General features: G+C 63.3%; 1 protein-coding gene across 4 annotated transcripts; it reads right to left on the reverse strand.

Moving 5' to 3' along the window:
- Window positions 1–527: 527 nt before the first annotated feature.
- TMEM201 (transmembrane protein 201) lies at window positions 528–25,069 on the reverse strand. Of its 4 annotated transcripts, none has more exons than XM_004272365.4 (11): window positions 24,805–25,069; window positions 17,850–17,970; window positions 16,995–17,189; window positions 15,592–15,768; window positions 14,090–14,442; window positions 13,402–13,605; window positions 7,831–8,063; window positions 5,678–5,749; window positions 4,701–5,000; window positions 3,752–3,889; window positions 528–2,600 (listed from the first exon to the last, which is right to left on the reverse strand). In XM_004272365.4, the coding sequence occupies exons 1-11, from the start codon at window positions 24,915–24,917 to the stop codon at window positions 2,503–2,505; spliced, it is 2,004 nt and encodes a 667-aa protein (XP_004272413.1). In that variant the 5' UTR covers window positions 24,918–25,069; the 3' UTR covers window positions 528–2,502. The 4 variants fall into 4 exon arrangements, with proteins under 4 accessions (XP_004272413.1, XP_049568589.1, XP_049568591.1 ...); XM_049712632.1 differs by lacking the exon at window positions 24,805–25,069 and adding an exon at window positions 18,705–24,770; XM_049712634.1 differs by lacking the exons at window positions 528–2,600; window positions 3,752–3,889; window positions 24,805–25,069 and adding exons at window positions 3,905–4,085; window positions 18,705–24,771.
- Window positions 25,070–25,282: the final 213 nt, after the last annotated feature.

Consider the following 25,282-nt stretch of genomic DNA (forward strand, 5'->3'; position numbering starts at 1 on the left):
CCCACCACCCACCCTCCCCATGGGTGCTGGGCCCGAACGATGCCCTCTGCATCGTGTGGTGCTTTAATTATCCCCAGCTCAGCCCTGGATGGTGGGCTTGTTACTTCACAGCATCAAAATGAAGCCCATAAAAATGCAGACTCCGCAGTCACCAGGCAGCCTGGGCCCAGAACCTGTGCTGGGACGCTTAGGACGCTGGCCCGCTGGTTGGGACGGGATCTCGCAGAGAGACGGCTAAGCCCCTGCTCACGCTGTTTGCCCAGAGCCTCCCGTCTCTGCTCAGCAGACTCTGGTTCACCCTCCCGCCGCCCAGGCCCGTCCAGGCCCGTCCAGGCCGATAACGTCCTGTTCAAACCCTTCAGTCCTTCTGGGGACACTGCCACTCAGAACCCACCACCCCGGGCTCTGTATCCAAGAAACAAGAGAGTGAAATCACTTCCACGGCAGCCCGGGCTCCCCTGCCGCCGCCCCGGCCCCAATCCAAGGCCTGGGCTGCCCAGAGAGAATAAAGACGAGACAGACTGAGGTATAGTTCAAAGGTTGGTATCTTTTTTGGTTTCCTTTTTTTTTGCTTTTGTAAAGAAAAATAAGGTTGTGTTTTTTGTTTGAAAGAAAACATAAGTCAGCCCCCTCCCCGCCCAGCCTCTCCCCTGCCCCTGGGGGGGCGCTAGGACCACCGGCCCTGGGCAGGAGGGGCCAGGCGGGCCCAGGCGCGAGAGGAGGGGGCTGGGCACTCAGTCAGGGCTTCCTCAGAGCCAGAGAGGAAGGGTATTCGGGAATGGAATTTGGCTTGGTTAGGCAAACAGTAAAATTAAAAAACTCGACGGCCACGCCCATGGTACGAATGGAGGCCAAGAGGCACCACCTCCGAGTTGGAACCATCTCTGGCAGCTGGAGTCTGGGACGTGGCGTGGCCCCTGGCCCCCAATCCCCCTCGTTCTGGGGTGAGGGGTAGGGCAGGAAACAGTAGCTCTCAGGAGTGGGGGGATGTCAGAGCAACCTCCTTCCCCACATGGTAAAAAAAAATTACTAAAAAAGCACCCAAAGCTTAATAAAACTAAACCTCCCCGGCAGGGAGGACTGGGGGCATCCTGCTTCCCAGCAGAACGCCTTGCCTGGCAAAAATGTGTAGAAAAATAAAATTAAACTTTATCCCTGAATGACAGAGTGAAGACCCTTCCCCTGCCGTCATGAGCCTCCCCACATGAGTCTCAGAATTCACAGAGGCTGCTGCTTCCTCCTGAAGTGGCACGAACGCGTGCACTGACACACGCACGAGTGTGCACGCACACACGCACACACACACACACACACACAGCCCCACACCTGCATCCAGGGCCCAGGGCAGCGGGACGGGGATTCTGACACCCACAGGCAGTCTCTCATTCCTCACGGCATCTTGAGGGTCCCTGTGCCAGACTGAGACCCACCCTTCCTCTTCTCGGGGGCAGGATGGGACCCCAGCACAAGGGCAGGTGTAGGGGGCAGACCTGCCGTATCGGTCGGAAGGGCAGTGGCAGGACCAAGGGGCGTGGGGTAGGAAGCAGGCTGGCCACAGTGGCCTGGAGACAGAGGTCGCGCTGAGCCCACCGCGACAGCAGAATGCTGAGGGTGGGCGTGAGGGTCCAGTCTCATCAGAGACCTGCAGGCTGAGGGGGTCAAACAAGGCCCCTGTGGACAGTGCATGAGGGAGGGGCCTGGAAACGGGGCGGGGCGGGGCGGGCCCTGGGTAGTGCTCTCACGGCTGCAGGGCTGCTGCCAGGGAAGGTCACCAGAGGTAATAAAATGGGGACACAAGCAGGGAGAAGTGAGTCTGGGGGGTGGTGCTTACATGAGTCCAATTGGGCCCCTGAGACCCAGGAACTCTGAGGGGCCCTGGGCAGGAAACTCACCTGCCCGCCCAGGAGAGCCAGAGGGAAGGCGTAGCCCACAGCCCACAGGAAGGGGCAGGACAACGGCAAAAGATGCCGGCCCTCAACGGGGCCTGCCAGGGGAGGTTTATCCTCCACCCGGCTGGAGACCTCCCCTCCCTCCTCCCCCAGGGAGCCTGAGGCGGCCCACGGGACAGAGGGGTACAGTACGAAGATGTAATCACAGCCCGCGGCTGCGGGCTCAGGGCCACAGCTCCTGATCCCGTCACAGCAGTCGTGGCGTTCCCGCCAGGCAGGGCTGGATGGTGGGGAGGGACCCCAGGGTCATGCAGCCCCTCGGGGACCCCTGGCTTCAGGATCAGAGTGTCAGCACCAAACACACAACTGATGTCAGCCAAAGAGGTGGGCGGGGAGGGCTGGGACCCCCAAGACCATGCCCAGCCCCGCAGTCTGTTAGGTGGGGAGAAGGCTTCCGGGAACAGGGCTCCCTCTGGCGAGGTCCAGGGCCCTGGAGAAAAGGGCGGAGGCGGCAGCCCCTCGAGGAGGGCTGAGGCCGGCAGTGGTGGAAGCGGCATGCACCTGGGCGCACCCTCCGAGATTCTCTGGGTGCCGGGAGGCTGCGGACCGCGGGTCAGCGCAGGCTCTGGTACAGGTAGGCCGAGGTGAAGAGGGCATTGACAGTCAAGCTCACGGCCAGGAGGCCCCGGATCAGCGAGGGGGCTAAACGACCTTCCAGAGAGAAAACGAGAGACCTGTGAGCAATGTGGGGCTGAGGCCCCACCCCCAGGGAGGCTCTCCAGGGCTGAGGCCCCGCCCCCAGGGGAGGTGCTCCTAGACTGAGGCCCCACCCCAGTTCTTTCGGGGCACCCAGACGCCTCCCCATCTGAAAAGACCCAGGAACGTGGGGTCACTTAGTTAGAGTCTGACTCCTTTTTTTTTTTTCGGCTGTGCCCCGCAGCTTGTGGGATGTTACTTCTCTGACCAGGTATTGAACCCGGGCCCTCAGCAGTGGAAGCGGAGTGCTGACCACTGGACCACCAGGGAATTCCCAAGTCCTGACTCCTTGAAGATGCCTCTCTTCCTGACCCTGTGCCACCAGGCAGGTCCCGGGCTAGGGTGGTACACACCTGCACCTTGCCATGGGGTACACCAGCTTTACAGACAGGACAGGACGAGTACCCTGCCCAGGCCTCAAAGGCGGTAAGCTGCTGACTGGGGTCCCCCACCCCAAGCTGATGCTGCTGGGTCACATCCCAGACCCCACCTGATTTGGGAGCAGCGCCCATTTCCAGGAAAATCCTGTCAACATACACGTCTCCCACCCACCTGGAGGGGGCACCAGGAGCCGACCGCTGGGCTTTACACTGAACTGGGATCTGACGTCACAGCCCGCCCCCATCCCACAAGCAGAGGAGCCAGGATTTGAACCCAGGCAACTCAGTGCCCTGCACAGCCTGCAGCCTCTGCCCTGGCCCCAGGGCGCCCACGCTGCCACCCTCCAGGGGAACTTTCTCCAAATGTGAAAGTGTTCTGTATCTGTTCTGTCCAGTCAAGCAGCCACAGGCCACACGCGGCAGTGGAGCGCCTGCAATGCGGCTGGTGCAGCTAAGCAAGTAGATTTTTATTGTTACATTTTAACTGTTAGATGTAAAGAGCCGCCTGTGGCCAGAGGCTCCTGTAAGAGCGCAGATCAGACCCGAATCTGAGTGGGGATGCTGCCACAGACGGGGCCCAGGAGGCCTCGGGTGGGCCGTCTCACCCTCTTCTGTCACCCAAGAGCCCTCGAGGGGCTGTTCTCGGACAGCTCTCAGGAGGCGGCTGCAGACCCGGAGACCCCGCGCTACCCTGCCCCCCTCCCGCACATCACACGGGGTGCAGACCTCGCCAGGTGGGGGCCTCCTCCGCGCACCCTCTGGTGGTGGTGTCCACCACACAGGAGGACGACCGGGACGAGTCGTCCTCTTTCTTGATAGAGCGGCTGCTGCACGTGCTGCCCCCCTCCGGCGCTGACTTCATGTCTGCAGGGATAAGGGGCGTTTCAGTGGGAGCTCATGGCTCACCCCCAGGGACAGACGCGGGGCAGCTCCACCTCCAATCCCAGGATGGTCCTCAGACGTGACTGGCCAGCCAGCCCTGCCGGTCCCAACTTGCTCGGCCCGCCCCAGGCAGTGGGCAGTGGGAGACCAGGTCCTCATTCAGGTCCTGTCTGTGTAGCTGCCGTGAAGGGAGCTGGCTTTAGATCAGGAGCAACAAACTCAAACACCGCCAGGCGGTAGAAGACGACGGCCACAAGCGAGGCTGTGGAGGGGGCAGGTCGGTGGGGCAGGGAGTGGCAGAGGCTGGGGCGTGGGACCTCAGCCTGCCCTTCTACCTGTCTGGCCCAGCGTGGCCAGATCTTCTGATATAATACGAGACACAGGAAATCCACACATTCATGTGAAAGTTCTAGATTTTAAAGGTTGAGGCCTAATTTTAAAAATTCTAAAATGCTTTGCGGAAAAACTTCATTTGAGCAAAACAAAAACATCTGCAACCAGATGCAGCCTGATGCATTTCTGACCATCCCAAGGGACAGAGGAGCCTCCAGATCAATTGCAAGAGAAGAAAATAAAATCAGCCAGAAAAGGGCAACGTCCTGGAGGGTTCAAGGTCACCAGAAGCCAGGCCAGCCAGGCCAGGGACTTGGGAGAGTGGCCACACAGTCAGATAAGAGCCAGGACAGGCCCCGTGTGACCTCCTGACGGTGTCCCCACCGCTGCACACTGACCAGAGGCCTCCCATGGCCCGCTGGGCTCTCCTGCCTCCGAGAGGGCGGTCAGAGGGCCGTACCCACGGTGTGCTTCGTGTCCCGCGCCGGCTGCCTCTGTGGGATGGCGGGCGGCTCGATGGTGAAGAGGCTGCCGTTGCGGGGCGAGTGTTCGTCGGAGCTGCTGGGGGTGTTAGGGGCCTCCCCGGGGGGCGACGGGAACAGCAGCAGCTTCTGCCCCTTCAGGTTGAGCCGGGCAGGGCTGATAAGGGGCCTGCGGTGGCGCAGGGAGCCAGAGCTGGAGGCCACGGAGCCAGCCACGGAGGGCGCTGGGGAAGGGACGGGGGAGGAGGGGCAGCTCCCCGACAGCAGAGAGAAGTAATCTGGAGGGTGGGAGGGTGACAGAAACAAAGATGACAACATCGTGTCAATGTCTGCTCTGGTTATAGGACTGGCTGTCGTCCTGGGGCTCTTTCCTGTATTGACCCAGGGAGAAAGGCGAGGCTGGGCCTAGACTGGGGGGCAGAAGGGAGCCCTACTGAGGACTGAGGTAGGAGGGGCCTGCACCCCACCAGGCACCCGAGAGAGGGGAGAGGATCCCGGAGCCTCAGCCATGCCCCCTCTGCCCCCTTCCCCCTGACTTCTATCCAAAGCCCCTGGTTCCTCCCTCAGCTGAGAGCAAGGCCCGGGGAGAAACCAACCCTGGAGACCTGAGGTCAGCGACCCTGAGCCCCGCTGACGCTGGCACCCCCAGTGCCGCCTCCCTCCGTCACCACTGTAAGGACAGCAGCATCGCAGCTGATCCTAGAAACTCTCACGCCCACTTCCCGGAAGAGGAGACTGAGGCACAGGGCGTGAAGCACTTGCCCAGGGCTGCACAGCTGGGAGGCACAGGGTTGGGGTTTGAACGTGACCCCCTCTGGGGGCCCGTCTGACCCCAAAGCTCACGCTCAATGCGGCTGCCGTCCCGCCCTGCACACGCTCTGGAAACGCCGGCCCACGCGCTGCCCTGCCTCAGGCGGCTTCCCGGTCACTCCTCTTGGCGTTCTGTCCTCCTCACCTGAAACCGGAACCTCTCTGGATCGGGACACCTGAGACGGTGGGCGGCTCCCACTGAACAGATACCCTGAGTCTGGAGAGGAAAGAGAAAGGCAACACAGGTCCCTGCGGAGACAGGGCCCTGGCTCCAGCCCCCTCCCCCCCTCGCTCTGCCTAGACCGTCACCGTGTGGAGTTTTCACGAGGGCACGTTCCCGCCTCGCGGATGAGGAGGCCGAAGCCCACAGCAGGCCGCACGGGAGGTCGCGTCCCGGTACCTGACCTGCGCCTCCTTTGCTTCGGCCGTTCGGAGCCCTGCCCTGCTCCACTAACCCGTCGCCTGACCCCCTGCGCTGGGCCTTGGTGCGCAGAGCCCGCTGCCCCTCCCTCAGCCGAGTGCGCCCCAAGGGCAGGGGCTCCATCTCACGAGCCCCTGGGTCCCCCGAGTGCCCCGCTGACAGCCGAGCGTGGAGAGAGCCGGCGGCCTCCACGCGCCCGCGTGGGGGCTGCTGCCCCACTGCCCCAAGGGCTCTGAGGGGTCCGTCGGCCACAGAGCCCCGCCTGCCCCTTCCACCCACCGGTCCGGGGACACAGACCCAGGTCAACCCCCAAGTGACTGTGTGAGGATGGCCACGTGGCCCAAGCACAGCCGGAGTCCTTTCGAGAACTGGGGAGGGGCCTTCCTGCTGGGGCTGAGCTGCAGGGACGCAGGGGTGAGGCCTGCAGCGAGAGGTGCAGAGGCCAGCAGAGCAGAGAGAGAGAGACGGGAAGATGGACCTGGTACTGCGCCCGCGCCCCGGACCACCAGGGCCTCCTGACACCTGAGCCAAGGACCCGCTCCAGCAACGGAGACTCCGGGATCCCACCCTGAGACCAGCCTGCGTTCCACAGAACTGCTCTGCCACCCTCGGGGCAGGGGGCCTCCTGAGCCCTTGCCTCGGGCCTCCCAGGGCAACCCGGAGGCTGCCTGTTGACACAGAGAACACTCTTCTGGGGAAGGGCCCAGCTTCCGGGCCCTCCAGGTCCCTGGGTCCAGGGCATTCCATGTCCACTCTGCTCCCCTCCCCCCGGCTCCAGCTGCTGTTCACGGAGGGCCCGCAGAGGCCCTGTCCGTCAGCCCCAAGGCCTGAGCTGGGATTCGCCGGCCACGGGCTCAGGAACTCTGCTGAACAGCCATTTCCAGAGGAGGGCAGGCGGCAGCCACCCTCCGCCAGCAACACGGCTCACATTCGGTGACACAGGAGTCCCTGGAGTCCAGGTCTCCGTACCGCTCGGGGCTCTCACCCCTTCAATCCCAGCCTGAAGGCCTCAAACACTACCCACCGCTCAGCTCACGAGCTGTGTCCAGCGAGCCGTGTCTCCTGCACTGTGGCCCACCCTCTACCTACGAGGACGCTGGACTGCACACAGCAGACGCTGGGCGAGTCCCGGAGGGAAACAGGTCCAGAGGGGTGTCGGACTGGAGGGGGAGCCCCCTGCTTGGGGGAGCTGCTCAGGGGCTCAGAGACACTGCACGTCAGCAAGCCCGGCTTAACCAAGATGCCGCCCACCTTCCTAGAGGCTGGATCCTGCCGCGCAGCCCCGCACCCCAGGCCGCACCCCGAGGGTGAAGCAAACCCCGTGGGCACCGGGTGGCTTCCCAAGGTGAGGAGGGTCGTCACAGAAGACCCTGCTGGGGAAGGGGAGGGATGAGACAAAGCCTCCGGTGACAGGGACCAGGTGCTGGTCACTCCGGGGCTCCATAAATGTAGCAGACCTGAACCGAATCCCTGCCCTGTGGACCACACAGAAAGGCCAGGGGCAAAATTCCCAGTCTCCAGTGTCTCAGAACAACGGCAGTTAATAATAACGGTGAGAACGGTGATAAAAGACAGAACCCCACGGGAGGGGACATGGACCCACCGGACGCCTAAGCACTTTAAATCCACCACCCGGTTTAACCCTCACGACCACCCAGAGTGGGTTCCACCACTGGCCTCAATTTTGAGGGCAACTGAGGCTCAGCATGGTTAAGCCCGTTGGCTAAGGCAGCCCATGAGTGGACACAGCAGGGTCTGAACCCAGTTCCGCCCGTCTCTAAGCAGAAGCACCACCACCCACCCCGGGCTCAGCCAGAGTCCCCGAGCCTGGCTGCCCCCAGCCCCGTGCTGCCCACCACGGCCCGAGCGCCACTTACCTGCTCGCGTCAGAGAGGGGATGGTTCCCAGTGAGAGGGCCCGGCTGAGGCGGCCGGGCAGCGAGGAGGGCGAGGCCCGGCGGGGAGACCGGAACAGCTGCTGGTTGGCAAGTGGCAGGAAGCCGGGCGGGGCGGGGATGAACAGAGCCGGCGAGGGGCCTGCGACGCTTCGGCAGGGGACGGCCAGGCTGGGGCTGGCGGGGAAGAGGCCGGCAGAGTCTCCCGGGAAGTACCTGTGAGAGAGAGCCCAGCGGGCATGGGAGAGGGGACTGGGTCAGCCCCGGGGGCCCCCGGAGCGGCCTCCGCACGGCGGGCCCCCTCCCCTCCCACGGTGCGAGGTGGGGCACGAGTCGGGGTCCCAGAGGAGGCGTGTGTTAGTTGCAGCAGAAAAGCAGTCCGACCACATTCACGCCATTAGGAGCGGGTGGCTGGGAGGCGCCAGCGTGACCCACCCCTCCCAGCATGCCCCCTCCGATCCCCTCAGCCTCACAGCAAACTAGGTCCACTACGAGTCTCGGTATTAAAGTGACACTGTCGCCCTCACCAGCCTCACGCCAACCCTTCACCTCGAAGCAAAAAACGCCCAGCCCTGCGCTGGCCGCTCAATTGGGCCGACGGCCTTGGGCTCCTCCGCGCCGCTACCCGCTTGGTGCCCAGAGCCTCCCGGCAGCGGCCGAGCTCGGGGAGCCCCTGCTCCCCAGGGCCCGACCCTGGGAGTCCTGCCGCTGCCCTCTGGTCTCAGACACTCCTCGAAAGCCCCTGGAAGAGCGGGGCGGAAGGCAGCCAAGCTTGGGAATCTCTGGGAAGAGGCTCTGGCCGGACACCAACTTGAACTTAGAAAGACCCGTAACGATCGCAAGGCTGCCCGAAAGACGGAAGGTGACAGTGTCTCTTTAACTCGAGAACGGTACAGATCACACGACAGGACCCGGTGGCCCCAAGCCAGAATGTCAACCATGCTTCTGATTAAGGCAACCGATTACGGAGGGGGAGGGACAGAGACAGTTAATACGTGATTAGTCCGCCGTCTGGACGGAGCTGCGGGAGGTCCAGCCTTACCTCGGTCCCCAAGGGACAACTGAGCCCATGGATAATGTGCCGACGGACGGGCAGGCTGGCTCAGTCCCTGCAGCAGAGCCGGGGGGCTGCCTAAGGTACCCACCCCGTGCCCACCACGACCTTGAGCTTGGGGCACCGCTGGCCAATATCTCCACGCCACTGATTTCCCTATTTCTCATCCCTGCCCCTCTCTTTAAACAAGTTTTATGAGGAAAGTGTGGGGTCAGCTGACGCCCTCCTGGAGAATCGCGTGGCCTCCTTAAAGCCTTCCAAAGCACCAGGAAACCACCTGGACTTCAGAACCAAAGCCGGGGCCCAGTGTCTGGGGGACACGGGGAAATCAAGCAAATCTACGGCAGAGTCTGGGCAACCTGGCTGGCCCCAGGCTGGACGCGCCTGCATTCCACCCGCTGACCCATCCTGCCTAAGCCTGTCTGACCCCTACACCTCCTTTCCCCCAAAACGCCTGCGGAAGGTTCTGCCTCTAAATACAAGATACGATTTTGTGCTGTCATTTTAGAATGACATACCGTTTGGCAGGACAGGCGACCTTGACGAGTGGCCTGCAAGGTGGGGGGACACTCAGCACGACAGTGAAGGGCGGTGAAGGTGCGCTGGGACCTTTGGCCAACTCGCTCCAATCACGCACAAAGCCCCGCCCCCTGCTGGGGCCTGCACCTCCCAGAGGACCCCGTCTGCCCTGTGCAGGAGCAGCCTCATGAGGGCGGGGCACGTGGGCCATGGGGGCGGGCACGCCCGGGCCATTCCAGCGGGCGGCAGTGCGACTCTGCCTGCGCTGGGCTTCCTGTGCCGCCCCACCGGGCAGCCCACAGGCCAGGCCAGGCCGCGAGTCGGCCGAGGGCCACCTGCAGTAATCGGCAAGTAAGAGGAGAGGGTCCAAGTCGGGCTGCAGGTTTCAGAGGCGGCCAGCTGGGCCCAGGAGAAGCTGGGTCTTCTCAGCCCTTTCCTACGCTTCCCAGATCCTGCTCACACCTGGCGCTGCCCCAGAGCTTATAACCTGAGTCTCTCATCCGCCCGGTACAGGTGCTTTCCCAATCTCTGATGCTACTAAAAATGGTGGCGCCGAGGGGGAGACGGTTCTGTGGTCTGACCCTCTCACTGGGACATGCAGTGGCATCACTCAACTAGCAGATCCTTGTGAAGCGCCAAGCGTGAGCCCTTGTCCTGGTTCCGCAGAAGACAGGCCCCAGGAGGCCCCTGTCAAAGGAGCCCCATCTCCGCCAGGCTCCCGAGCGCTGCACGGGGACCGACACTTCCTCTGGCGAGGCCCGCCCAGACCGCCTGTGCCTTCAAATCCCATCTCAGAGAGGCCCCGGCCTGGATCCAAGTCTGTGTGTCCGCTGGGACACAGGGGCTCCAGCGAGGGGGCGGGCGGCTGGCTGCACTGCCTCCCATCTGACACTGAGGGGGACCTTTGATTTTCCAAGCCAACCCCAGGCCAAGCCGGGAACAGGAGAGAGGACTGCATTTTAAGCAGCAGTTTATGGAGACGAGGAGAAGCACGAGCCAGCAGGGCGCCCGAGGATGGTGGGCCCTGAGCCACTTGGTGCCCACGCTGCCAGCTCCCAAACCTGGCTCTGGTGGGCACCCCCGTCCCCCGAAGCCCCCGCCCCCGGCACAGAAGCCTCTGAAGGAACGTGAAAGAAAAAAACCAGAAAAGACGTGGTGCCTGACGCCCACCGGTCAAAGCAGGGCCCCGGAGGCATTTATTGAAAATACAGCATCAAAAACACTACATCTATGGCCGGGAGTTGCGGTTACAGTAATTGGAGGATCACTAGACAATCATCCACGTCTGCACAAGAGAGGACGGGACACTCGGTGACAGCTGCAGGCAGAAGGGACACGGGCCCCTCCCGGCGGGCTCCTGGGCAAGCGTTACGAGTGAGCCTGCTCGGCCTGGGGCGGGGACCCCAGAGCTGGAGGGAGAAGACGGCCCCTTGATCCCAGATGGTCTGACTGTCGTCCCCAGCGGAGGGGAGAGAGGCCCCAAGCAGGGCCGACACGTTCCCAGGTAATAAGCCACGATCCCAGTGGTGCCCGCACTTCCTCAGCTGTCGCCAGTAATGTCGGAAGGTGCTGGAATACGCTCTATGTAATGAAACTTTAAGGGACAGGTGGGTGATTTTAAAACATCACACCAAACACTAAAGAGGCCAGGAAGCCTTCCTCGATGAGCTCCATCTCAGTGACATGAAGGTGTCTTTCCGCCCCCACTAGAGGGCAGGAGCGACATCTGCTCAGCAGGCTCCTGGCCAGCAAGAGAGCTGGTTAGGGTTGTTATAAATAATTTAACTTAAATACACACGTACACACAGATGTCCTGCTTCTACTCAACACCAAGAAAAACAGTAATTAGCATCGCGCTGCCAGCTTCCTTGAGAACGGGAGATTCCAGAGGGCAGGGCATGCACAGCCAACAGACACTGGCTCCCTGCCTGGCGCCCGCCGCGCCTTCTCCCCGAGGCCGGCGGCCGGCCAGCCCACTCCCCCTCTGCCTCGCCAGCGCCCTTCCATCTCACGCTCCACCCGGGCACTCCCCACCCGGCCGCCGAGGGGTGAGTGGCGAGGGGTGGCCGCCTCGGAGCCCGAGAACCCGAGGACGGAGGGGCCTGGGCACGACTCCTGTTCCCCGGGGGCTCTGCGAGGGGCCTGAGCCGGGCACGCTCCACCTGCCCCTCAGGCTCAGCCAGCTGGCCGCCCTTTCCTGAGTGTGACCCGCACACGCGTGTGATCCGCTCTTGCCTTCCCTGGGCTCCCATGTGTACAGCGGAGGGGCTGGCGCACTTGGGGCCACACCTGGAGGGGGCTCGTGCCTGCAGTGAGGAGTTGCAGGACCCAGGGCCCTGGAGGGGCGCACGGCCTTGGTCCAGCCTCCCGCCACGGCCCTGGGAGGGCAGCCCCCAGGCTGGGAACTGCCTCCAAACGTGGACGGCACGTCAGCCTCCAGAGCACATCCACACCAAGGTCAGCACTCAGGGGCCCTGGAGAGGGGTCCAGCTCTCCACCCACAGGCAGTAAACAGGCTGGCACAGCAGGGCCTGGCCCAGGGAGAGCAAGGCTGAAGCCCTGTGCGGTCTGCGGCTGCCCTACAGGGAAGTGGGAAGCAGGAGCTGTGGTGCCCTCCCTGAGGGGCTCTAGGGGCCAGGAGGAGGGCAGTGACAGGCCAGAGAGGGACAAGGTGACAATGACCTGGTGTCATGGGCCTGCGTGTCCCTTGGGCTCCTTACTCCATGCTAACCTTGGGCAGTTGGGACATTTCCCAGGCATCATACTGGAGGAAGGGGGTGAGAGGAGGAAACTGGGGACACCCCTGGTATGGGGGGGAAGGGAACAGGGCCAACGAGAGCAGTTCAGGTCCCGTGCTGCCTGCCAATCAGGGCCGCCTCAGCCCAGGAAGCCTGAACCCCAGTCCCTGCAGGGAATGAGTGGAGGGCTTGGCCATAACGGTTGGGGTCCTGCCTTTCGAGGGCAGAACGCAGGGGCTTCCCAGGAGAGTGGGCAGAGTGTGTGTGCCCAGGTTCTGCCTATCTGGCTCACAGTGGTGACCAAAAGATAGAGAAGTAAAGGAGAGAGTATTTAGACCTTAGACCTCCCCCCAGCCTGGGCCAATTCTCACCACGGCCTGGCTGTTAAGATACCTGCTGACCACAGGAGAGGCAGGATTTCCTCCCGTCCACCTTGAGAAAGGCCTCCCCCCACACACTCATGGTCAAGGCCTGTCTGGGCCTAAGAACTGCACTCTCCATTCCTGGGGAAGGAGGCTGAGGGATAACAGGGTCTCAGAGCAGGGAACCCAGGGGGCAGCCCTGTCTCCTCCTGGTTTCACCAGCTCCACGGGGCTTACAGGGCAACGGGCAGGACCAAAGGGACAGACCAGAGAAGCGACGGTGGGACGAGGTAGGGGACTCTGCTCTGGCCCCGGCTCAGCACCACCTGCCCATGCCAAGCAGCCCACGTGGTCAGGCCATGCGGCCAGGGCCCACCCTGCAGCCACCACCACCAACCCATGTCGGGGGCCCAGAGGCGGGGCAAGGTGAGAGGAGAAGCAGGCAGCAGGCCTGCAACCCTCTTCCCGTGGTGTCAGAGCCAGGAAAAGGGCCGTGGCCAGTGTGGGGTGCCTGGAGCTGCCAGCAGGAAGCCACGGGTCAGAGGCAGGCAGCATGGGCGCTGCCCGTGTTCCAGGCTCAGGACGGTGAGGGGGTCTTTGGCCAGAGAGGTGGAGGCAGTGAGCAGCTAGAGAGCACTCGGTGGGCTGGGGGCCTGGGCTGGGGAATGGCTTGGTGGAGCCAGAAAGGAAAGGGGGGCAGGCCTGACTCCTCGGGGAAGTGGAGGGGCTGGGCCAGGACCGGGGGCCCTAGGCTGGGCGGGGCCGGAAGTGAGGCAGGTAAGAAAGATGCAAGACAGAGGGGCACTGTCTGCGCTGCGGGCAAAGCCCTGGGCCTGTCCGTCCGTCTGTCCTCCCCCCGCAGTCACTGCTGCTTCTCTGACCTTCGGGGCCGGAATCTCCGTGGGCCCGTCGCCTTCCTCGTGGCCACGGCTGCTGTGAAGCCCACCAGGCAGCACAGGGACGTGGTGCTGAACTTGAGCGTGTCCAGCCAGCTGGGCGAGGCAGCCTGCAGGTACTGCTCGGCCAGGTGCAGCGCCAGCAGCAGGGCCCACAGGCCAGTGGAGAAGGCGTCGATCCTCCGGAGCCTGCGGGGAGAGCGGGAGTGAGGGCCCAGCGAGGCGGGATAAGGCGACCCCTCCCACTCTGCCACCTTCATCCACCCCCAGCCCTGCTCAGAGGACAGAACCCAGGACCATGAGGAGAGCGTGGGCCTCTGAATGCCGCTTCCAACAGTTACAGGCCGCATGACTCCGAGTCAGTGCTTCTCTGAGCCTCAGTGTTCTAGTCTGTACGATGGGGCTAAGAAACCTCCCTCAGAGTCACTGGGAGATGATGTGGACACCGTTCGGTACAGGGTCTGCAACCGCACGGGGAAGCAGAGCAAAGGCCCAAGGGCGCCCACTCGACCCTCCAACAGCCCGTGAGCCAGGTTATCGTCAGCCGACTGTGCAGATGAGGAGTCTGAGGTGGAGCAGCGAGGCGGTGTGGCCCCAGTGGCCCCTCAGAGCCCCGCCCCTCCAGCCTGGAGCTTTGCTCCCACCATGCCCCGCCCGCCTGCCCCCCACGCACCTGAGGCGGCCGGCCAGCAGCATGGCCAGCAGGCAGGTGAGCAGGCCCAGCCCCACGACGCCCATCTGGTGGCTCTGCCCAAAGGCCCAGGCCTCATGCAGCTTCTCCGCCGCATGCTTGGGCAGCAGGCCCAGCAGCTGCCGCCAGCCCTCGGCCCCAGGGGCTGTGCTGTTGTCAGGCGGGGCCGAGCCATTGCTACCAGGTGGCAGGGCCGGGGGCAGGGGCGCCCCTGGGGCAAAAGGGTTGCTGGTGCCGTACAGCGCGGTGGTCAGCAGGAAGGCGCAGGCCAGGAAGGCGAGGGCTCGGAGCACGATGACCTGGAGCGGGGCCTTCACCACGGACGAGCAGAAGCTCTGAGGGAGGGAGGGAGGGAGAGACTGGTCGGCAAGAGAGACAGAGCCACCGACACCCATCCTGGTGCCCACTCTGTGCACGGGGGTCTGGCTGGGGCCCACCTGCCGAAGAACCCACCAGTTCCTGATGATCAGAGACGCCCTAAATTCTCACACCCTCTTGGCTTTGTTTCTGGTTCACCACTGGGTCCCATTACTCTGTCTCACTTCTGGGCCGTCACCCCACTGCGAGCTCCTGTGTGGGGAAGAGCTGTGCTGCCACATTCTCTACAGAAATCCTTTTGAAGTGATGGTGACCTCTTCTTTCAAGTACGTTTTTTTCAATCGTTTTCAAATTCTCATAAAAAATTCCTATTGCGGCTCTAACTGGAATTGTAATAAGTATACAGATAACTCTGGCCAAAATTAAGCTTAAAAAAACAGCAGTAAGTTGTTCAGTCTGGGAACACGGTGGAGAGGAGGAAAGCAAGGGTCAGAGCATCCCACTGTGCAAGTGGGCGTGTGGCTGGCGCGTGGCTGTGTGGTCGGGGGCCTGGCTGCAGACTGGAAACCACACACCAACCAGTCAGCGAGATGGCCACAACCAGAGGGCACCTCCGGGGACCCAGGGGGTGGGTGGGAGTTTCTTTGGGGAGGATGGATTTTACTTCTAAACCCACTTGCTACTTATATCACATTTTTTTAAGCCAGGACATTCCAGCATCTGAGTACAGTGATAAAAATGAACAATGGTTTTAGCCAGCCAGTCCTGGGCTCAAATCCTGGTGACACCACACACCAGGTACGTGGCCCTCTGCGAGTGACTTAACCTCCCCAAGTCTGGTTTCCGTGGCGCCTTGGAGAGCACCCACCACGAAGGCGCTGGGAGGAACCCACACAGGTGTTGGCAGGTGCCCAGGCTCAGCAGGGCAGCTCAGAAACCCCTGTCACGCACGCAAATAACTAACATTCTCCTTAGGACCGCTGCTCCGCTCTGTGTCTGGGGACAGGTTGGGATGTGGCCCCACGGGACAGTTGCTGCCCCAGGGAAAAAGGGCCTCAGCTCTGCAGAGCTGCCCCCCAGTCACTGGCCCTGCCCTCTGGGAAGGGGTTTCCTGCACAGACCCCAGGGCTGGGATGCCTGGAGTGCCCCATGGACGCCCCTCGGACCTGCGTGTGCGTCTGGTCGGCCTCCCGGCACTTGAACTGGTGGCTGAGCAGCAGGGCGCGCAGCTGGCGGTTCTGGTGCTTGATGTAGTGCTCGACGGCCGCCTGGCACGGCCGGCACAGCTTGTACATCTGCTCCAGGTGGTGCCGGTACACCTCGATCTCCTCGTCATATCTGCCCTGCGGAGGGAGACAGAGGCTCAGGGTCTCCAGGGGGCGACCGTGTGCAAGTCGTCCCCAATCTGCACCTGCTTCCCCCGCTGCCCAACAGGACAAACGGCTGGGAATAAGGGCCCCCCAGAGGCCGGGACACAGCAGGGCCCTCAGCTGACAGCAGACACTCCAGCCAATTCTGTCGCTCCGAAGGACGCACGTTGAGGCCAGAGTCTGGGACGTGGCCCCTGCTTCAGGCCCTGCTCCCGGACTCCAGAGCTCCAGGAAGGCAGGTGACCCACGGGGGAAGGTAGCTCTGGGCTGACACCACCTGGACGCGGGCAGATGGACAACCCAGAGGTGGGGCTGCCTCCGCCCTTAAGCCCAGTGGTCTAGAAGACACCGGAGAGCCCCTGGCCGGGCCAGGGCCCTAGCAGAAACCAAAGGGCCTTTACGTTTCAGGAACAGCCCAGGAGACTCGAGTCCCCTCCCACCCCTCCTCCCCCAAGAGACGCAGCAACACGCCCCTCCCTCCCTGCTTCCAGGGGAGGGCGGGAGGGTTATCAGTTTCATCTCTTGCTGGGACTGAATGTGCCAGAAGAGGTGCCCTGGCTGCCTCATCGCACATGCCTGCCCTTCTCTCTGCAGCCTCCCTGCCTCTCCCCTCCCAGCCCCAGCTCACCTCCATTTCCCTCCCTCCCCCACTCCCAGGCTGGGCCTTGGGAAAGTCAGTGTCTCTGGGCTTCAGCTGGGATTTTCTCCTGAGGTCACGGAACCCCCAGACTGGGTGAGGTGACACCAGCTAGATGACAAGGCTGCTGGGCTCCACGGTGGACCCGGGGGAGGCAAAGCCCTAACACCAAGCCTCTCGGCAGCACCTGTGTCCCCTCCTCTCCCACAAGCCGGGACATCGTCCACCAACTCCAGAGCAAACTGCCCGCCAGCCAGTGGCTAAGACTGACTCAGAGGGACACGGACAGGATGGTCCAACAGGGCCCCAAGCTGGAGCCCAAGGACCCTACCTCCCCCTACCCAGGGACAAAGCCCTCTGGGCTGGCAGGAGCTGGGCTTTCCACGATGCTCCCAGGCTTGGGGCCCCCAGAGCAGTGACATGAGACAGAAAGAGCGAGAAGCGAATGGCAGCTGAGATGGACTAGATCACACACGCGGAACACAGGGCCAGCACGGGGCTGGGGTGAGGAGGGGCCTCCCCTCCACTGCTCGAACCCCCAGCCCCTCCCACACCCGCTCACCTCGTCGCGCGGCGAGAAGGCGGCCAGTTGCTTGATCTTGGTGGTCTGGTGGTGACTGCACCGCCGGCACAGCAGCACCTGGCTGCTCACCCACTGCGGGGGCTGCATGGGGGCTCGGGGGCCGGGCGCCCCGCTCACCACGTGGTTCAGGTGCTCCAGGTACTGGGCGGGGATCGGCTTGTTGTAGTCGCCGTTCTGGGGGGGGAGGAGGACTTGAGTCAGGGGGAGCCCCTCCCTACGGGCAAGAGCCTCCCCACGGGTTCGGGCCAGGCGCCGGACGGAGGGCCCGCGTGCCCACACTCCACGGAAGTGGACCGCTAACACTCCCTTGCTCTACGTGCAACGCAGAAGCTCTTCTTCCAAAAAAACTTCATGGGAACCCCCAACACAGGCGATACGCTGAGGGTGCAGCCTGGACCCCGCCCCCTGCCCACACTGCCGCCTGGTGTCCCTCCTCAGGACCCAACAGGGGCTGGCACAGGGGTCGGCAAACTCTGGCGATGGGCTGGCTGCCCACGTCTGTGAGTAAAGCTTTCCTGGGCTTATTCACAGCCACACGCGCTCACACGTCTGTGGAGGCTCTGCAGTGCCGAGTGGTCGCAAGAGACCGTGCGGCCTGCAAAGCCTGAACCCCTCACTGCCCGGCCCGCAGAGAGCCTGCCGACCCCGGCCTGGGGCAAGGCAGAGACTGGGCTTCAGAGCCAGAAAGACCTGGGTCTGAACCCAAACCTGCCAGTTTCAGAGCTGGGACTTTGCACAAGTCACCCTAGCTGCCCGAGCCTGTCTGCTCCTCCTCAAAGGAGGGGCCCGGGGTCAGGGCCCAGGGCCCGCAGGTCCTGGATGGGAGGGCCGCACCTCCTGGAAGCCGTTGTACTGTTCGCAGTGGGGGCAGTCCCAGCAGTTGCGGTTCCCATAGGGCACCACCGTGTCCTGGTTGCAGAACCAGCAGTTGACGACGGTGTGTGTCGGCTTCATCCTGTGGAGGAGCAGAGTGGAATCAGCGGGAAGACCTCCGTACCCATGCGACAGGAGACCAGGGAGAGCGTGTGGGAAGCGGGATGGGGACCCCAAGCTGGGGATGCAGGCAGGCGGAGGAGGACAGGACGCTGTGTGTCCAACGGCAGGACCTGGGCTTCTCCTTGGCCTCTGAGGCCAAGCCTCCCCCGAGCTGGAGAGGCACCAAGAACCCAGGGCCAGCCAGGCCCGGGGCCGACAGGGACCAGGCTCTAGGACCACCCTCCACCCCCGCAAGGCCCGCAGACCTGGGCCTGTTCCCAGGATGCGGAAACGGTGCTCCCTGGGGAGTTTCCAGATGGAAGGCACCTCCTGGGCTTCACAGAAGTCCCCAGGAGGGCGAGGGCCAAGGAGGCCAAGGGGTAGGGACTGCAGAAGGCTGCTCAGCCTGGGGCCACCCCTCCCCAGCAGGGGGACAGGACAGGCTGGCCATAGTGGCCCTTGCCGGCCACATGTGTGCTGACAGGTGGGGTGTGAAGGATAATCCCGGCCCAGACACCGACGGATCTGTGCTCTAGGGCCGTCCATCCATCTCCCTGGCTGTTGGGGGGGTGTGTGTCGAGGGGGTTGGGGAATGGACATGGCAACTACCAAGCAAACCCCTCTAGTCCCAAGAATCTAAAACAATGTGGGCAACAGGTGGCAGCTGCTTGAACCCTGGGGTCCTGGCCTTGCCACTCCTGTCTCCCTACTCACCCCCAGAGTCCACCTCCAGCTCTGGGGGTGCCGCCTGGGCCTTCGCTGGGATGGGCAGCCATACCACACACGGACACCCCTACTGTCCACAGGACAGCACGGCCCCAACCTTCTGCGAGCCAGAGCCCCCGGCTCTGCCACCTTCTCCTCTCCCAGCCTCGGCCCGCATCTGCAAAGTGGGAGCGATCACAGAACCAGGGCATGTGCGTGTTACAAGGACCCAATGACACAAGACACGTAAAGGTGCTTCGCGACGCAGGGCGCTGGCTGTCACTACCCTGTCCCCGGGACTGTCAGGGGCCTGGAAGAAAGGCTGGCTCCCCGGGAAGCAGAGCTGCTGCTTCTGACACTGCTGATGCTTCCTGGCCTTGCCCTTCCACTGACCATGGGCAGGTTACTAGAGTTCTCCAAGCCTCAGTCTTCTCACCTGTCGACTGGGGACAAGACATGTCAAGTGTGGGAAGCGCTTACAGTGCCCAGCTAAATACCCAATAAATGACAGCTTACATGGGGAGGGCAGGGGAGGGGAGGAGAAAGCCCGGACAGAGACAAGGACATGAAACCAGACCTTGCAGGGAAGGGTCCCAGGGTCCACAGAGGGCACCTGCAGCTCCAGTTCAGGCCAAGGCCCTCAGAATGGCCGACAAGGGACCGCACGTCTTCAGCATCACTGAACCAGAGGGCAAGGCCCAGAAACAGCAGCACTGGGCAGCGCGGCCCGTGGTCATGGTGTGGCCTTTGGGGAAAGTCCTTTCTTTATCTGGCCAAGGGGGATAATGATAATCTCTGCCCACAAAAGGCTGCCAAGGGGCTCGGATGGAAGGCACCTCCTGGGCTTCACAGAAGTCTCCACCCCAGGAGAGCGGCTGCCACCTGTCGCCCACATTGTTTTAGATCCTTGGAACTGGAGGCGTTTGCTTGGTAGTTGCCACGTCCATTCCCCAAATGAGGGAATTCAGGAAAGCGCTGAGCTGGGCAGGTGATCAGCGGAGGCATTTTGACAGCTTCACTGGGCTTCAGGCAAAGAGCAGTGGAAGGAGGCGGCTAGCGGTATGGGAACCTGCTCTGCTGAGAAGCCGGCACTTGGCTTTCTCTTTGTTAATCTGTATCTGCTTTACAGGCTTCTCTGTTAGAGTGCACAGTGGTGCGTCCAAAGGGGTGATGAGGCAGGCCGGAAAACCTCTCCCCTCTGCCCCCAGGTCCTGCTGTCCTCGTGATGGGTCCCTCTGCCCCCTTCACCCCAGAAGCTCACCGCACCACACCCCGCCTCTGGAAAGAAGCCAGCAGGAGAGCTGGCAGCCCACGAATAAAGAGAGATGGGAAGGGAATAAAGACGACCGGTGGCAGGCGAGCAGGAACTGAAGCTTTGGGCCAGGGGGCCAGGCACGAAGCCCCTCCCACCCAGGAAGTCATCATTTCTACCCTGAACCTCCAGCTCTGTTGCTAGGGAAGTGAGCCTGGCCTGGAAGGAGGTGGCAGGAAGGGGAGGCTGGGGATACGTCCTGGTCCCTGGGCCAGCGGCTCTGGCTTGGTAATCCCTGCCCAGGGTTGGCGGGGTGAGGGTCCTCTCTCGTGGACAGGGCAGCTGCCTGCCACCTTGGCCAGATGGGGTCCCCGCGCCAGGAAGTCACCTCCCACAGCTCCCAAGGGGTGAGCCCTGAAAGCGCGTGCCGGCCTGTGAGCGGCAGACGGACCAGCAAAGCTACGGGGAGCTGGGTATGAATGTCAGCTCCCCAAGCACCAGCGCCGCTGCCGCCTGCCGGAAGCGCCACGCGTCAGACACGTGGATGAAGTGACTCACATTCGCGGGCTGCGCTTGACGGCTGACCTCACAGCTCGTACGTACTGTCCCCACAGCCACGGCGCGGGCCTGGCCTCTGGGCCTGCACCCACCTCTACCAGGCCTGACGCAGGAGCCCTTGGGTCAGCCTATTCTGCGCCCACTTAGTTGGGGTTCTCTGCTGCTCAGGGAAAAGCCCCTCCAGCCCGCTCCCCTCCTACCCCTCACCCACTTCTCCCGCAAGGCAACAACCTCCATCCCCAGTGAGGCTCTGGGTCAAACCACTTTTCGTGGTGGACGAGATCTGAGGGGACAAGACAGAATGTCCCTGTGACACAGGCAGCAGCAAGTTAGGTGGGTCCAGGCCAGGCCACCTCAGGTGGAAGGTTGGGCCCCAGAGGGTGAGCGGCCGGGAGGGTCTGGAAGGTACTCACCCAGCTCCTGCTACCTGTGTGCTGAGCTCTCTCAGGCTCTGCGGGGGTTGGAGGAGGCCTGAGGCAGCCAAGGGCAGGATGGGCCCCTGGGGGGAGCCAGGGGCAGCTGCATGCTCTGGAACCGTCCCTCCACAAGCCCCAAACCCACAATGGGGAAGAAAAGATGAACACAGGACCCCAACAATGGTATCACCCCCTCAGCCCCACACACGGACAGTTAGTTACAACAGAGCTCGTGCCCTGGCATCCCGCCGTGCCCTACAGGTCTGGTGGGAGCGGGGGGTGTCAGTTCTAGCCCACCACTGGCCCACCTCTCTGAGGGCTGCAGCTCCAGGCCCTCGGTCCAGGACCCTGCCAGGGGGTGGGCACCTGCTGTGAGCCCAGCACTGTGCCACATGGAAGAGACACTGATGGGGATCAGTCCCTGTTGGGGGGCGGGGGGGTGCTCAGAATCTGGGGGAGGCCCATGCTTCCACCAGTCTCCGCCAGGCCCTGAGAAGTTCCCCGAGAGGGTATGGCACACAGCCTGTGACCCTGGGCACCACGTGCTGGCCTGGCGGGGTCTGGAAGATGGTCTCTGAGAGTCAGGCTGGTTCCCTTGGGGGCCGAGAGGTCAGCCTCCAGCAGGGCCCCGAGGGGATCCCAGGACAGGTTCATAGGCGAGGGGTCCTTGTCGGACCCCACACGGCTCCTCACTTGCTCCTCTGTGCCCTGAGTGTTGTCCGATCCACCAGAGAGAATCCAAGGAGCAGGCTCCTGGGCAGCGGGACAGCGGCACCAATGTGCAGCTCAGTGCCACCAGGACCCAGCGGGCCTCCAGCCGCCCGCGCCAGCCTCAAGGTGAATCACACTTAGGCCCACAGCAGTCCAGCCAACACCAAGACAGAAAGCCCGGATCCGCCCTCGGTGGACCACACCGGTCCCTCAGCACAGCGCTGGCTGGGCACACGCTGGATCGCAGGGAGGCAGAGATGAGCGAGGCTCTCCACTCCTGACCCGGACACAAGGACGAGAACAACGACCTCACAGGGCAGCTGGTGACAGGTGCAATAGGAGAGAGCCAACAAGTGGTGCATTTGCCGTCACCCTCAAGAACGGGTTTGCCGGCCAGCAAGGCAAATGAGCAGGTGGCCCTCAAACAGATGGACTGCGGGCAAGGGGGGCACCACCCGGCATGCGTGCGGAGAGCAGGGTCCCCCCAGCCAGAGTGCGCAGCACCAGGAGAGCCTGGCAAGAGGTGAGCGGGAACCAGGGACCCTGGACGCCAGGCCGGGGCTTAACTCTTTTACCTGGGAGGCTGCATCCTCTCTGTTCCCAAACACCAGAAAGTGGACAATCCGATAACCACCTACGGGGGCCTCCAGAGGTCTTGAGTAGGGATGTGATGGCAGGAGATGGATATGATGGCAAGCGGCAGAGCCTGGGGGTGGGAGTTTGGGTGGGGGAGGCACAGGAAGCCACCAAGACTGCCTGGGTACAGGGCGCGCCAGCCTGGGGAAGTGTAATTGGGGCTTCCACCTGGCCTCCTATGGGTGCAGAGTGACAGCCAAGTTGCTCAGTGAGGACCCAGAGCACGAGGCTTGGTTAGGAGCTGAAGGGCCAGAGTGAGGCAGGGCTCTGCCGTTTAGCAACTTGGTGTCATAGGGCAGGAAGCCCAATCTCCCTGGGCCTCTGTTTCCTCATCTGTAGAATGGGGCCAACAGCAGCTCCTGCCCCACGCCAGGTCATAACACACAGTCCAGTCAAGAGGACTCGGCGGGTGGGAAGCCAGGGTTGGCCCTGCCGGGGGCTCTGGGTATCGCAGCCCTTCAGAGAAGCGGGCTCTTCCCCCTGCTCCCCGGCCGATCCTCCGTCCAGGTCCCTCCATCGCTGTGCTGAGCCCCCAAACACCCAGCCGGCCAAGTCCATTTCCAGAAACAACTCTCCTCACATGCCCTCCCCAGGGTCATTCTAAACCCACGCTGTGGCCAAAGCCATTCCTCACTGTCACTATTTCCCCCACAGAGGAGAAGGGCTCAGCCTGGTCTTGCTTCTGAATCGTGACAGTGGCTAATTTATGACCCCCAGACAAAAGCCAGCGCTCTGGTAGAATCTCAGAGCCTCCTGGGAAAGGGCTGGTCCTTCTCAATCAAAAGGTCCCAATGCCACACCACGACTCTGGTGTCACGCCACACTGGTGCCCTCCTGGCTCCCCTCGAAGCAGCTCACCCAACACTGCACCAAGGCCTCAGACTCCTGTCTCCGGGAGCGGGAAAGCTGTGGCTGCCAGCCCAGGTGGGGAGACGGGACCCCCAGGAACAGCGGCAGCACAAGACGGGAGCTTGAGGCACAGTGAGCAAACCCAGTGCGAATCTAGCCACACCAACACAAGTGAGAGCTGCAAAGCCTGGACACAAGACCCGGCCCAGGCTCTGGTCCTTGGGCTGACATTCCCTGCCCCCGGTTAACTGGGAGGCAAACCGGGCTCTGGACACACCTCTGCCGTCGACACGCTCTGGGAATCTGAGCAACAGCAGGCGGCATGCACCTCTGCACCTCCGTTCCCTCGTGCATAAGATAACTGGTTTGAACCAGCTGGTCCGGCAAGCCCCTCCAGCTTCCAAATTTTGGGCAGAAGCTGGGACACGCAGAGCTGTGCGTTGTCAGGGACCCCTGAGGCCACTCCCTCCTCAGCCTGCCAGTCTGGCTCATCCTGCAGACACAGCTGATGTCCCTCCTACCCCTTCCTCCCCCAGGAAGCCTGTGACTCAGTCGCCCTCACTTCTTTTCCCTTTGGGTGACAAGCAGTACACGGTGGTGGCTAAGGAAGAACAGACATGCCTTCCATGTTCAAGTCCCAGCTCCCCCACTTGCTGCCGAGTGACCGTGGGCAAGTTCCTTCGCTTCTCCCACCTAAGAGCTGCACTTCCACATCCCCTGCTGAAGCTACAAGCCCACCCATTCTGTCTCCAGAATGTTCTCACAACCCCACCTTTCTCCCCTATCCCCTGGGAAGGTGGATCAAGTGGGTTGACAGTGGGGCTGCCCCTGAGGTCCTCCTGAAGCAAGAGGCCATTAAGCTTTTATCCCTGACCATGGAGACCAGCTGTGCACAGTGGGGTCAGCATGATCTCGGAGCCAGGGTCGGGGGTGGGGAGCCGCCACTGAACCCGCTGGGCAGCCCAGCCCGGTTTAAACACCTCTGAAGTATGTCAGGCTTGCCTGCTCTTGGAGGCTGTGGAGCCCGGGGGTCAGGGATGCAGGCTCCAGGGTCAGGATACTTCAGCTCACACCCTGACTCGTCTAATTAATAACAATTTATGTAGCTCTTTTGTCCCTCAGCTTCTCTAGACAGAGCAGGGGTTGTGACTCTGAAATGGGCTTATGTGAGATTAGAACAACGCCCGAGACAGCGTATGCGGCTCAGAAACTACCGGCCGGTGTTCACGCGACCCAACGTGCCCCTGAGGACCAGGGATCGGGGCTCAAGACGGAAAGGAGCAACGCCCGACCCCCGCTCGACTCTCCCGCAGGGTTTGGGGGCCCTGCAGACCCTGCAGCTGGGCCAGCGCAGATCTCCGCGGGGGAGGAAGTTCGTACGTCAAGCGCTGGCTGTCCCCGCCCGCCCCACATTCCTGGGGTCCCCCAACCCACTCCTCAGCCGCTTCCCGACTGGGGATCCCCAGTCCGGTTTTCCTTCCGGGGGCGGGGCGTGCACAGTGGGTCTCGGCGCGGGGACACACGGGCCGGGCCCCACCGCCGCGCCGCGGCCTCGCCGCGCTCACGGACAGCGAGGCGCGGGCGGCCCCGGAGCCGGCGGGCTTGGGAGGACAGCGGACGGAGGGCGGGTGCAGGGGCAGGGGCGCGGGCGTGATACTAGCCGGCCGCGTGGGCCGCGCGCACTCACCTCCGTGCGATCCGGTAGAGCAGCACGCCGGCGGCGGCGCACGCCGTGACCCCCAGGCCGCCGGCCAGGCCGGCCGTTGGGTAGCGGGCCAGCAGCGCGCTCATTCCCTCCATGGCTCCTGGCGCGGGCGATGGGCTGTGGGCAGCGGCAGGCGGCAGGCGGTAGGCGGCGGCGGTGGCGCTGGCGGCTGGGCCGAGGGCCGCGGGCGGGACGCGGAGCGGCGGCGCGCGCCTCCTCCCGCCGTGACCTTCGCCGCTTTGTAGCCGGCGCGGGCCCGCCCCCTGACTCGGCGCGCTCCCGCCGCGCAGCCAATCGGAGCGTGGGGCGAGCCTGGTGGGCGGGGCGCCGGCGGAAGTCGCCGTACCGGCCAGAGCGCGCCCTCCCGCGGCCGGAGGGGGGAGGTGGCGCGGGGCGCGGGGCGCGGGGCCCGGCCCGGCCCTTCTCTGCTCCTGCTTCGCTCGCCCGGCGCCCCAACTTC

The sequence above is a fragment of the Orcinus orca genome, chromosome 1 (genome assembly GCF_937001465.1).
Source record: "Orcinus orca chromosome 1, mOrcOrc1.1, whole genome shotgun sequence".
NCBI classification, from domain to species: domain Eukaryota; kingdom Metazoa; phylum Chordata; class Mammalia; order Artiodactyla; family Delphinidae; genus Orcinus; species Orcinus orca.

Excerpts from the sequence above, each read along its gene's own strand:
- TMEM201 (XM_049712632.1), bottom strand. The coding sequence starts at position 18,907 with ATGCCCTGGTTCTGTGATCGCTCCCACTTTGCAGATGCGGGCCGAGGC. Across the intron at positions 15,769-16,994 it reads CCTTCTCGCCGCGCGACGAG|GGCAGATATGACGAGGAGAT; the intron begins GTGAGCGGGTGT and ends CTCCCTCCGCAG. Across the intron at positions 2,601-3,751 it reads GGAGGCCCCCACCTGGCGAG|GTCGTTTAGCCCCCTCGCTG; the intron begins GTCTGCACCCCG and ends TCTCTCTGGAAG.